Here is a 14,158-nt window from a genome sequence, read left to right on the forward strand (position 1 = left end):
CGACAGTTTTCTCAGCCCCACTGAGTGTCGGCCAAACACTCCCCTCATGGGCTCGCCTCCCAGCTGCCTGCTTTCTCCCTCGCTCGCTCTTCCGTACTGGCGCTCTCTCTCTTACTTCCTGCTTTCTTTAGCAACCTCCGTCTCTTTCTCTCACTCCTTCCGTTTTGTTCTTTTTTCGTCTTTTTCTTCCTTTTTTCCTCTCAACCGACTCGTGCTGCTTTTATACAGCGAGGGGCCATAGCAGCTGTAGCACATTAGCCACGGGAACAATCACGGATGTGGGCAGTCCCTCACCTGTGCACTCGGTGAGAAACACCCACACCGCAGATCGCCCCGTGGCTTGCTATGGCCCAGCACCCCCTCGCTAAGCCGCCACGAGAGCGGTGATTATTTATTTAAAAAATGGCCTTTACTAAACGAGCTGTAGACCCACAACACCACATCTCTACTTAACCGAGTAGGAACTCCACTTCCTATTTGGGGAAATTCTTTTTTTTTTTTAATGCATGCATTTACCATTGTCTTTCAACAAAACAGTGAACAAAAGGGGCTATTTACATTGATTTGCATATTCAAATATGTGAAATTCTGGGAGCAGTTGGGGTGGGACTGAAGGCATGGGTATGTGTGTTAAAATGAACGTTGATTGGGATTTATAAAGGCAAAGAGCATGGAACTTTACTTACACAGTTTTATACATCTGAATTTTTTTGTGCATACGCATTTTTGTTTTTGTCCATACGCCATGTTTTACTGTGAATTCTATGCATGGCTTAATACTTGAGGCCCCTGGTCATTGGTTATGGACAGTTGAAGATCAGAGGCAGACTTGTTACTGGCTGTACAAGTTAAAATGAGAGTTGTTGTTGTAATAGGAATGGCGTGGGGTGAATGGTCATTGAAAGAAGGTGGTGGTGTAAAGAGTGAAAATCTATTTAAAAATTTGTTTTGGGTGTTTTAGTACCTGAGCCCTGGATTGCTTGAGTCCAGTAATTATGCCCAGCCCATTCCAAACACCTTTCTAATTAAGCTTATTTTCTATTTTAGCTATGTAAGCTTCCCTTCACTCACTTGGCTTGTTCACCTAACAGTAAAAGCAACACACAACTCGCCCGCAAAATTTGTGTTGATGAAAGTGGTAAGGTTGCTTGATTAGAACCAGGGAATGAAATGTAACCTATATATCATGTCCAGTTGAGTGAATGAAAGAGACCATTGCAGCCATAACAGGCTATCCAGACCCACAGAAGCTGCATCAGAGGATGTCTTTCTGTAATATGTGAGTGAACCAGATGACCATTTGATCACTGCTCCAGAAGGGTAAGATTGAAAAGTGAAATTTGCCAAGATGTAAAAGAGTGAGATGTCTGGCATCCAGTAAAAGGCTAGTAACACCTTCGCAGCTATTGTGGTCTGACCAAACAGCCTCCACTTGATGGAAGATAAGAAGAGATACGAGAGATTCAGTAAAATTTAAAAATTGGAAAGGAAAAGGATATTGGTGCATAAGCTAGTCAAGAGAAAATTAGCAAATGACCTTCAGAAAGCTTAGACTGGAGGATACTCCTAAAACATGCGAAAAAAAAAAAATACCTAGGATGATTGCCTGGCAGAAGGGACAATACGTATCCATGCTTTTGATGTTTAAAATTAGTATGGTGCATAATCCTAAATAAAATGTTTTAGGTATGGTTGTGGTGTCAAGGGAAGCTCTCCAACGCCAAATAGTGGGCAATTAGAGACTTTGCATAGGTGAGCATGATGAGATGCTACTACTGTCAATGCAGGGAATTGATAGTTACAAATACTGGAAAGTGGATAGGAGGGAAGAGGCAAAGATAGTGCCACAATCTTAAGTTTTAAGAACTGTCGTGGAGTGATATGTTGTATGTAAATTGACAAATATTTTGTGTCCTTATTTCTAGAACTAGCATTGTACTTGTCAATTTTCCTTGCACTTTAAAAGTTGTAACAATGTTTTTTTTCCCCCACTATCTCCAAAACTTTAGGAATCTTATTTTTTGACTCATTTGCTAGCTACCTGTGAAAAAGGGCTAGTTTTTTGAATTGGTATGCATTTCCTTTCTTAGTTGTTTGATTAAAGGATACTGATAAGAAACAAAATTAGGTGAGGTGATCGTTTGTGCCTGAACTATTCCACTGGTGAATAGCCCAAGAAGGTGTGTTTGTCAGGAGCTACAGAGGTACAACAGAGAGAGGGGCTTGCAAAGGCATACTGTCTGTGCCAATGTGTATCTTGAGCAAACGAGACCAGATGATGACCTGAAGAACGCAGGCTACTTAAGCCTGTGCAGATGATGAGCTGACCAGGAAGAATCTAATGCAACTATAAGTTATTGTGGCACCTGAAACCACACATCTAGCATTATCATTTTGTATGGTCTTGGTTTACAGAGTCACATTCTATTTGCTTGTATGGCACTAGCTGCAATAAAAAAGTACTATAATACATAGTTAAAAGTGTAGCTCTTTCTCCTGCCTGTTCTTTTACTTTATTTTTTTTTTTTTTTTACTTTTTGTTCTTTTTTTTTCCTGACGTTCTAGATAAAGAAGGGGGTGGGGTGTGTGTGTGTGTGTGTGTGTGTGTGTGTGTGTGAAGTGCTGAACTGAAGTAGTGTATTTGACCACAGAATGTAAGTGTATGGAATTTAAGACATTTTATTAAAGTCAACAAATTAAGGCGAAGACGGTCACCATAGGAACCTACAAGAGAAAAGAAGAACAGTCTCTAATTATAAGTACAATGAATAAAAATTGATGAAACATCAGGAATTTCCAGAGCCTGACATTGTTAAAAATGTCTAAAAAGTTGATGTGTCGAGCGAGATCTGAAAGAGAGAGAGAGAATTTAGATGTCCAGCAAGAGGCTAGAGATGTTTTTGTAGCTATTGTGAATTTATCTGTGAAATGTTTTCCTAAGTGTCACATGTATGATTACACTGTTTTACAATCCTGTAAAATGTCCTCCTAACCAATTCTAGAGTGTGCAGCAATGATGAAGAAATAAAACAATGATTGACCGCACACACACATCTTTAAAAATCAAATGTTGCAGATTTATGGTGGATCTAAGATACAAGAACAACAAAATTTATTTATATAACATATTTTCATACAGATAATGTAGCTCAAAGTGCTTTACATGATGAAGTAAGAGGAAAAAAAGACAAAGTAAGAATTAAAATAGAAATTAAATTGATAAAAGATGTTGTCAAAAGAGACCACCTGGGTCTCTTCTCTTGCTTGCTTGGGAAGGTATGTAAGCACACTGCTGGTAGCCAAGGGCACTCAGATATATCTTCCATAAGTAAATCTCCATGTTAAAGAAATCCGCCCCTTCGCATCCCAAGGTTGTTGGATTCTTCTGTGTTGGATTTTTTTCAGCGGTGCTGTTGAACAGAGTTGGGTTGGCTGTTGAGAATTCTGAATTAGGGGAAGAAAAACCAAGCAATCATTTTACCTTCTCCTTTTTTTATTTTCTTACCCATGTAGTAGAATTCTTTACACTTCTCACAATGTAATTGGATGACTGTTGACTTAGAATCCTCACAGTTGCTTCTAGGTCCTTGAATTTTGAAAATTGCTTGTCATGAAATGCTACAGCAGTATGTATAATGTATCAAAATGAAAAAAGCTTTTTTCCATATTAAGTTTACTTATACCCATCTATCCATCCCTGAATTTTCTAACCCTTAATATATTTGTGTTAATGTTATGACACACCTTTAGGATACATGCTGAAACCATGTAAAACATAATGTTTAATTTTTTTCAATTCATTAACCTCATTGTACTGTGACTTTATTACATGTTTCCCTTTTTTTGCTCTATGTTCTGGCAGCTTTGTTAGCTCAACATGTATTTGTTGCACTTGATGTGAACATGTAGATTCGTCTTCTGCACAGATCCTTTCCTTGACTATTTCCCAGAATTTAAATAATAATAATAGGGAGAATTGATGATCATGTAAAGGACCTCTAATAGTTTTACCAAAAAAGTGTAACATATGAAGGTTTTCCCCCAACCTTATATATTTGGTCTTTTGAATGTTGTGCATTTGTGTCAGAGGTTGTGTACCGTCATTACTGATGCATCCTATTTACTTTCAGAGATTCAAAGATCCCAGAGCCACCTTTTGGGCACAAATGGAAAGAGGTTCGACATGACAATACAGTAACATGGCTAACAAGTTGGACTGACAATGTTCAAGGCTCTTGCAAGTATATAATGCTGAGTGCAAACTCCAAACTTAAGGTCAGAATTGTCATGTTTAGTGTTGAAATAAAGATCTTGTGCACTGTGTAAGAGAATTAATGTAATGCTTGTGCCCACAATAATTAGAGGTATAACGGATGCATTTTTGTTGATTAGCACTTTACATTTTTTGTTCATTAATGTGCACATCTTGCTATAGAAAGTGATTGCCAATGCAAATGCACTATTGTTGTGGAGAATTCTTCATAAAAAACAAGCAGAAAGGCAGTCAGAAATTAAATCTGCCTACCTGCTTTCTCAAAGAACATGACCTTGGCTCACAGCTTGATTCAGAGAAACTCAAAACAAAGCAAATGAGAAGGACAAGAGGCCTCTCTAACAAAATAAACGGTGTGTTTTTAAAATTATTCCAGGTCTAGGCTTATCATAGCTAAAAGCACTAAAACTAATAATAAAGCATATTGATCCTTTATCAAAATTCTCAACACTACCTTGATGGCACAGGTTAAGTGTTGATCACAGATTAAGTGTTGTCATATGTGTACCATTGTGGCAGCAGAGAGGATGCTAAGGAGTGCTACATGTCATATGAATGCTGAATATCCCAGAAGAACCTCTGCCTTATACCTAGACAGAGACGTAGAATGGCAACATTTAATGTTCCTCTAGGATAGTAGGAGCAGGATTGTCTGTGGTGCCACCATCTCCTGACTGTTGAAGGGTTAACAAACCCAGAAGGGAATGTAGAGTATCATAAAACCACTCTCTCAAAGCTTGCATCTGGAAATCTATCTTGTAATCTGCTCATGGGTGCCAGGAAAGCCTGGTGTTCTTGTAGCATATTTAGGGTCACCCTGACCTCAACAATGCATCCAGTGCTTGCAGGGATGTGACCTCTGAATGGCATTTACATTTCCCTTTGTGTCACAGTATAAGTGAATGTAGAGTTAGAATAAAAGTGAGGCAAACATTTAGCTGGCAAGAGGAAGAAAGGCAGAGTCTTGACTTCCCATGTAGTATATTCCACCTTATTGTTGTTCCTGTTACTGAAAACTGAGTATTTTTACATTTTGCCGACTTGGTTTATATAGATATAGATAGATAGTGTGTGTGTGTGTGTGTGTGTATGTATGTATGTGTGTATATATATATATATATATATATATATATATATATATATATACACATATACATACAGATGGAACGATCAAATAGCATGACGTCTGCGAATGGCATCGGCTGCCCTATACGCCATGACCCCCCTCCCTCTACTGACAGAAGGCGTGTCAAGATTTCACAGTAAACACGCCCATTCATGCCCTATTTATTCATTTACCTGGTTACACCACTAGATGGCGCTTTGTTCTCAAGAACACGTTAACACACGCCAGCAATTTAGCTGCGCTGAGTTGCAATCACGTGATTTTAACATTATATTTTATTATTATAATTATAACATTATATTATATTATTATATAGGTGCTTCCCTGTCTGCCTATCATATAGTGCCTTTCCTTCCTACCGATCTATATATCTATCCCCTTAGCTGTTTTTTTATATATCTATTATACAGTGCCTTCCCTGTTTATTTATATATCTAGTGCCTTCTCTGCCTGTCTGTCTGTCTGATTGCATATAGCGCTGAACTTACTGCTCTGTACTATTCTGTCCTCTGCATATCCTGGAGTACAAAAGAAACAGCACCATACAGCAACATGTGCGAACTGGCAAGATCGGGGAAAAAACACGCGGTTACTGATTACAAAACGCAAGATGAATGAAAGAGACAATATATGTAAAAACATCATTGCACTAATGCAATATTATTTGAAAACGAACAGCGTCAGATCGGGTTTGAATATGCGCCCGATCTGACGCTGTTCGTTTTCAAATAATATTGCATGTACTGTGCGTTGAAAGTGCTGCACTGAATAAGCTGACTCCTTCTGTAACAGCGTCAGCGTGTATTCAAACCCGATCTGACGCTAATATTGCATGTACTTAACTATTTTAGAATAAAAACATACATTTGATTTCAGTCAGTCTGTAAGAGCCAGTGTAAATGCATGATAATTGTAAAGGTTAGCTTTTTTTTAATTCAGTTCCATTCTCTCAGTCGCGTTCACGATAAGCCCCCCCCAAATCTGACAATGCTGTTTTCACATAAAGACGCGCTATAACTCAAATGTGATTTATTTGGAGACGCACTATACTCAAATGTGATTTATTTGGAGACGCGCTATACTCGAATGTTATTTATATAGGGAAGAAACAACAACAACAACATTTATTTATATAGCACATTTTCATACAAACAGTAGCTCAAAGTGCTTTACATATTAAAGAATAGAAAAATGAAAGACATAATTATAAAACAAAATAAATCAACATTAACATCGAATAAGAGTAAGGTTCAATGGCCAGGGGACAGAAAAACAAAAACTCCAGGCGGCTGGAGAAAAAATAAAATCTGTAGGGATTCCAGACCATGATACCGCCAGTCCCTCTGGGCATTCTACCTAACATAAATGAAACAGTCCTCTTTGGATTTAGGATTCTCCCGGAAGGGCTTGATGATGATGATGGTCACGTAGACTTCTTCCTTTTAATCCGTCCATCATTGTTGGAGCATCATGAAGCTTTGAGTAGGTGGAGGTGGCGAGGCCACCACCACAAAGAAACGGAAAAAGAAACAGAAAGAGAGTAGGGGTCAGTACCGATTTTAGAGCCACCATGAATAGTTGTTATGATGAATTGAACATACAGAGTATCAGGATTAAGTTAAATTACGATTAAAATGAAGTTATAAAAGGCCATGTTAAAGTAATGTGTTTTCAGCAGTGTTTTAAAGTGCTCTACTGTATCAGCCTGGCGAATTCCTATTGGCAGGCTATTCCAGATTTTAGGTGCATAACAGCAGAAGGCCGCCTCACCACTTCTTTTAAGTTTTGTTCTTGGAATTCTAAGGAGACACTCATTTGAGGATCTGAGGTTACGATTTGGAATATAACGTGTCAGACATTCCGATATATAAGATGGGGAGATTATTTAAGGCTTTATAAACCATAAGCAGAATTTTAAAGTCAATTCTGAATGACACAGGTAACCAGTGTAGTGACGCTAAGACTGGTTTGATGTGTTCTGATTTTCTTTTCCTAGTTAGGATTCTAGCAGCTGCATTCTGCACTAGTTGCAAACGATTTATATCTTTTTTGGGTAGTCCAGAGAGGAGTGCATTACAGTAATCTAGTCGACTGAAAACAAACGCGTGAACTAATTTCTCAGCATCTTTCAGTGATATAAGAGGTCTAACTTTACTTATGTTTCTTAAGTGAAAAAATGCTGTCCTAATGATCTGATTAATATGTGATTTAAAATTCAGATTACAGTCAACAATAACCCCTAAGCTTTTTACCTCCGTCTTGACTTTTAATCCTAATGTATCCAGTTTATTTCTAATAGCCTCATTGTATCCATTATTGCTGATCACTAAAATTTCAGTTTTCTCTTTATTTAAATTGAGAAAATTACTATTCATCCATTCTGAGATACAAGTCAGACATTGTGTTAGTGAATCAATAGAATCGGGGTCATCAGGTGCTATTGATAAATACAGCTGTGTGTCATCAGCATAGCTGTGGTAGCTCACGTTGTGCCCTGAGATAATCTGACCTAACGGAAGCATATAGATTGAGAATAACAGCTGACCCAGGATAGAGCCTTGTGGAACACCATATTGGATATCAAGAAAGTACAATGTCAGGTGCTCATTCAGTGTAATAGGAACCATAGCACAGAGAGATGTGTACACTGCAACAAGTACACATGTCGTGAATGTAGGAAGGGTGTGTGGGAATTGTTAATATTTGAATGTGATGATTTTATACAGCACAGATCGGAAATCAGCAGTTCTTAGCATTGCACCACGCAAGCTGTCGTATCAACCGCCTACTGTAACTTGCTTTATTTTTTCTTCACTTATAGTCTAGAATAAAAGTGCACTTGTTTTTTATTCTTGTACACCAACATATGTTCGTGTGTTTGAATGACATGGGCATGCTCAAAAAATAGACGTGTAATGTCATGAAAAGTGCATGCAGGCACTTCAGTTCAAGCATTGGTGCGAGAATGCAGTCACAAGTACACTGCAGAGCTACAGCGCATCTTTATGTGAAAACAGCATTCTCAGATGGGGGGTAGGGAAGGATCCTGAACACGACTGAGAGAATGAAAAGTGAATAAAAAAAAAAACTAACCTTTACAAGTATCATAAATTACACTGTTACACACTGAAATCAAATGCATGTTTTTATTCTAAAATAGTAAGACTAAGAGCAGTTTACTTCTCAAAACAAAGTGGTGCAGAATCGAACTTGCGATCTTTTGACTCCCAGCCGGGAGCTGATTCAATTGCGCTACGGAGTCCGTCACAGTAAACAGGTGTCAATGTCGCATGTTAAGGCGGCTTTTTTCTGCAGGTATATTTTTGAATAAAAGCATACTTGTTCTGTTATATTTGTTCCTTTTGTGAAAGTGTTTGATATTTGGACTTCAGGCTTCATACATTATATAGTTTATGCTTACATTTTGTCATTTACTACTACAATATGAAAAACGTTTCTGTTTTAAAAATGTGTTTACACGGATTACTGTAGAAACGGAACACACGTGAAATGCGTGTATTCCAAATAATGATCTATTATTTCCACTCTAAAACTCCACTTCACTCCCAGATAATCAATCAAGGCATGAGCTGGGAGAAGTTTGTGCACGTTCTAAGTCGTTGGGGGGATGGAATAGCCGGCTACTTGCAGCTTTTCTTTTATCAGCACATTTAGATTAACAAAAGACACTGGCGGAGAGGTGAGAACGGTTTTAAGAAGCGATTGACTAGTTTTGGAAGAATACATTTTATTTCTAAAGTCGTGTGTGCGTGTTTTAATTGTTGGGGGATTGTTTGGGTATTTAAAAAAAACATTTACTTGAACCAACTACTTACAGTAAATGGGCAAAAAATGGGAGACGCCTTTGTTTTAAATAGTCAAAGAGTTGGGCTAACAATAATATTATTATTAATATTATTACTGGTCATAGAAACAAATGAAAACAATAGTTAAACACTTGATCATATGTATCTGTGCTAGTTTGTGTTTGTGATTATGTGACCCATAATAATTTTTTTCAGTATAAATAATTTTTTGGGTTTTAAGAACTCCATCAAAAGAGCAAACACAAACTTAGAAGGAGTGGAAGATGAGAAACCTCAGTGGAGAATCCTGACTATGACATGGTGCTAATTGCTCTGTGTGTGTTTTTTTGGCGGGGGGAGGGGTTCTTTAGACCTGTCTGTGCAAATGTGTTTGTGTTAAAGCCAACGGAGAAATGCAGGAGCGCACACACACACACACCTCTCATCCACAAATGCTTTAACTGTTATCGTTGATTAAACCTATGAACACAGCTGTTCAGCAGTCCTAAACACAAGCGCATGGTCTATTTTTGTCCTTAATTAAAAGACATCAATACGTTAATAATTAACACAAAGATAACATTGTTTATTTTGCTGAATAAGGTAATAAGCTATATTTAAAATAAAACAAACCAGGAAGTAAGTGTTTTATACATTAAAGTACTCTGTATAACCAAGTGCCCTAACAAACAGCAACAGTGTACAGTACAGACAAAGAGTGTGTGTGCTGGTGGGGATTGGAAGGTGAATTAGGATACCTCATTTACAAGACAAAAGACGGTCTGAGGTGTGAATGCGCAGCTCCGCTTTGCTCTTCGGTGTGTGTGTGTGTTTTTAGGTTACTAGGGGTGCATTCTTAAATTCAGTCTGTCTAAATCTTTATAAACGCCAAGTTGGAAAATCATGTTTGAGAAAATGACAACAACAATTAAAATCTTGATCATTTGCGTCCGTGCTATTTCGTGCTTAAGTGACCCAAAATATTTTTCTTAGTTTTCTTAGAACTTCATTAAAAGACAAACTTAGGAGGAGTGGAATGTGAGAAATCTCAACGGAGAATGTACTGACTTCTCCTTATTACTGACTGTTAGATGGTGCTAAAATGTTTTTCGTCCTGCTCTCGCGCAAATGTGTTTGTGTTAAAGCCAGCTCAGACAAACCTGACGAATGCCGGGGCGCGCACACACACACACACACGGTGGCACTTTGGCGTTAGTGCTTCAACGTTAAACGAAGCCCCGTAAACTTGATCCTGAACAGCAGACTGACTTTAACAATAATAGTTGATTGTTTTTATATTTATGTTTTTGTATATATTTTTAAATGTTCAAATGAACGTTTCAGAGTATATAATTTGTTGTGTCATCTGTTTACAGTGTTGGCTGATTTTGTGATTGAGACCCATGGGTTACATTGAAATGTTTTTTATTATTAGTAGTAAGCCAGGCTTTAACCGTGGACAAATCACAATATAAGCCCTCTCTACAGCAGCTCTCTCTCTCACTCTTTCTTGCACACACACACAAATATATGAAATCGCGTAAAACCAAATGAAACTATGGCAAAAATATATAAGCAGTGAAAAATACAGTAGTATCCTGTAGGTGATTCCTGTCCTGCGATAACAGGCTAACCCTCTGGAACTGTTTAGTTCTGTTAGTATTGTTTTCAAGTGTAAATGTTTATGGGGATTTAATCTGTCTCTGCTGCCGCATCTATTCACAGTTGTGATAAGTGATTAATGGCCCATCAGATCTTTAATGGGGCAACGTTATGCTGGTTAAATGACTAAAGAAATACTGATCCGTATGTGACTGATTCATGTTTCTCTGGGCACAGATGCCCTCCTCAGCCACCAAAAAGGGAAAGCAGAGAAAACCTGCAGCATCCACCCCTAGAGGCAAAGTGAGAATGGTGAAAAAGAAAGCGGTAAGTTGAATTGATGTACTGCAAATTACATTAAAATACATTATGAAATATATCATGGGTTTAAGTTTAGATATGTTAAGCTCTAATATTGTGTACAATATTATGCTTTGGTTTCATAATATATAAATTATAATATATAAAATATTATATATTTTTGTATAGCATAATTAAATAATAACTTTTTTTTCAGGCTAGCGTTCTCTCGTCGCCGCCAGCTTCTATGAAATCTTCCAAGAAGGTACTAGGTGCTGAAGTCAGGGACCTCCGAAGTCGAATGACAAAAATGGAACAACAGCTGGTCCAAACCAAGGTAGTGGGGCCGTGTGAGGGGTGTGCGGCCCTAAAGACTCAGCTGGAGGCTGTCATTCAGAGACTGGAACAGCTAGAAAGCGAGAGAACCCCCATTCCTCCGATGTGGCAGCAGCTCACCTCTGCCCACCCACGCCCCTCTTGTGGACGTCGGCTATTTGGGTCTCCAGACTCTGACGAGGGCAACGCTGAACTGACCATGTCACCAGCATTTTTAGCTTCTACTCCAGCCTGCCATCAAAGCATCAGCTTCAAGAAAAGCACACACCTTCCAGATGTGCCTCTCAGGCCTCTGACTGCTGAAAGGGAGGAGACATTTTACAAAGAGTGTTTCCAGCGAGGAGCGTGCCCACATATATATGCAGCCAGTGTCTTCATGGCGCTCTGTCCATTTGAGGCCTACCAGAGCTGGGCAAAGCAGGTGAACTGGAGTGGGACAAACGGCAAAGCCAAATTGCCCAAGAATTTAAAAGAGAAGGTGCGAGACTGTCATGCAGAGATTTCCGGATCTGACAGCGCACCACTGGTTCCAGTCAGAAGTAAAATAAACGAAAGACTGAGAAGCCCTCGTAAACTTGACCCTGAACAGCCACGGGCTGGCTTTAGCAGAAATTTATGATTGTTTTCATTTTTTTGTGTATATATTTTGCAAATGTTCAAATAAAACTTGATTTTTAGAATGTATAAGTTATTGTGTCATTTGTTTACAGCGTTGGCTTAATTTGTGATTGAGACAAATGGGTTTAATTGAAATAATTTATATTGGTAGGAGTAAGCCAGGCTCTAGCGACCTTGGACTAATCACAATATACTGTACTGTAAGCTCTCTCTCTCGAGCCTCTCTCTCGTGCACACACACACGCCACGCACGCACGCACGCACGCACGCACACACAAATAAAACATGAAATTGTGTAAAACCAAACAAAACTAGATAAAAAATATAAGCAGTAAAAAATCAGTAAAAATACATTGGTTTAACAGGCGCTAACTTTTTTAGTATTGTTGCCAAGTGTTTATGGGGATTTAATCTGTCTCTGCTGCCGCATCCCCCAACAATTAAAACACGCACACACGACTTTAGAAATAAAATTCTTCCAAAACTAGTCAATCGCTTCCTAAAACCGTTCTCACCTCTCCGCCAGTGTCTTTTGTTAATCTAAATGTGCTGATAAAAGAAAAGCTGCAAGTAGCCGGCTATTCCATCCCCCCAGCGACTTAGAACGTGCACAGACTTCTCCCAGCTCATGCCTTGATTGATTATCTGGGAGTGAAGTGGAGTTTTAGAGTGGAAATAATAGATCATTATTTGGAATACACGCATTTCACGTGTGTTCCATTTCTACAGTAATCCGTGTAAACACATTTTTAAAACAGAAACGTTTTCATATTGTAGTAGTAAATGACAAAATGTAAGCATAAACTATATAATGTATGAAGCCTGAAGTCCAAATATCAAACACTTTCACAAAAGGTACAAATATAACTTGCTGGGATAGAGTTTTCAGAGATTTAAAAAAAATCTTCATTATACATGTTTAATTATGCCATCCATTCAGGGTTGCGCCCATCCCAGCAAACATCTTGTGCGAGGCAGGAGTAAATCCTGAATGAGGCGCCAACACATTGCAGGGTGAATATGAGCAACACATAAAGTAGCAGGGTCAATAATACATAACAAAACCCCACATCCTACATGTCTTTAAAAGGAAACTGAAGCACGCCGAGTAGACCCACCAGAAAAACATGCAAACTCAAGGCAGGGAACACCCGGGATCCCCTTGCTGCGAAGCAGCAGTGCAACCACCACGCCACCGTGCCCCCACATGCTTTAATACATTTTAAGTTCTGAAAACTCTGAGGTCTAGGTTTATAACTTGTTTTAATTTCACAAAGACGTTTATCGTGTGGTGATTGGTTATGTGCAGAAAGAAAAAGCAAGGATAGGAACTGGAGGTTTAGTACGTCAGATAGAGACAACGCCATGCTATAAAGAAAGCCCGCTCAGAAGAACATCCATTGAATTCTGCGTTCGTGTCTCCGATCACCACATCACGAACCCAACATTTACACAATATTTAAGTTAAACCTGTGCGATACCCATTCATATATCCTGTTTTTTGGAGCCTCGTCACACCTGCCATAAAGTTCACTACACTGAACATACAACTGGGGACCCCTTAATGCAAGGGAGCAGCTCTATAGCCACGCCACCGTGCTCCCCGCCAGCCATGTTTAATACATGCTTTAATGCATTTCATCGTGAAGAAGATATCAAGTATTTATCTTAGTATTCTGAATGTTCATACAGCAGGAATATCATGAAGTCAATGTGCAGCGATCGATTTCTGTGCCTCTCAGTGCATGAGGAAGTCAGTTGAAGAAGCGCATAGAGATTAACAACTGGGTCGGGGAACACTTAATATAAAGCATTTAATCTGCTACATTAATTAATGACGGGGTTTGAGAAAATCTAGTAAATTAAACATTCATTTTAAGATTTAGTTTAGTTTGCGACATTCTACTGACAAAATAAACTATTAGAATAAAGTGGAAATGTCGACTTTAATCTCGACATAATTGGCGACAAAGTGGAAATGTCGAGAATAAAGTCAACATGTCGACTTTAATCTCGACATTTAGATTTTTTTTTCTTCACTGTGTCCGTATTTTTTTTTTTCACCGTGGCCCTAATACGCTTCCGTAATGTACACTG

General features: G+C 38.6%; 1 protein-coding gene across 3 annotated transcripts in view; it reads left to right on the forward strand.

The window, feature by feature from the left end:
- The window catches only part of zgc:173742 (DNA topoisomerase I, mitochondrial), a 187,394-nt gene that overhangs the window by 115,918 nt on the left and 57,318 nt on the right, over nucleotides 1-14,158 (forward strand). For all 3 annotated transcript variants that reach the window (XM_039763499.1, XM_039763501.1, XM_039763502.1), the window contains exon 13: nucleotides 4,131-4,275. In XM_039763499.1, coding sequence (XP_039619433.1) covers nucleotides 4,131-4,275 — 145 coding nt within the window. The remainder of the gene's footprint in view (nucleotides 1-4,130; nucleotides 4,276-14,158) is intronic.

The sequence above is a fragment of the Polypterus senegalus genome, chromosome 9 (assembly GCF_016835505.1).
Source record: "Polypterus senegalus isolate Bchr_013 chromosome 9, ASM1683550v1, whole genome shotgun sequence".
Lineage (NCBI taxonomy): Eukaryota > Metazoa > Chordata > Cladistia > Polypteriformes > Polypteridae > Polypterus > Polypterus senegalus.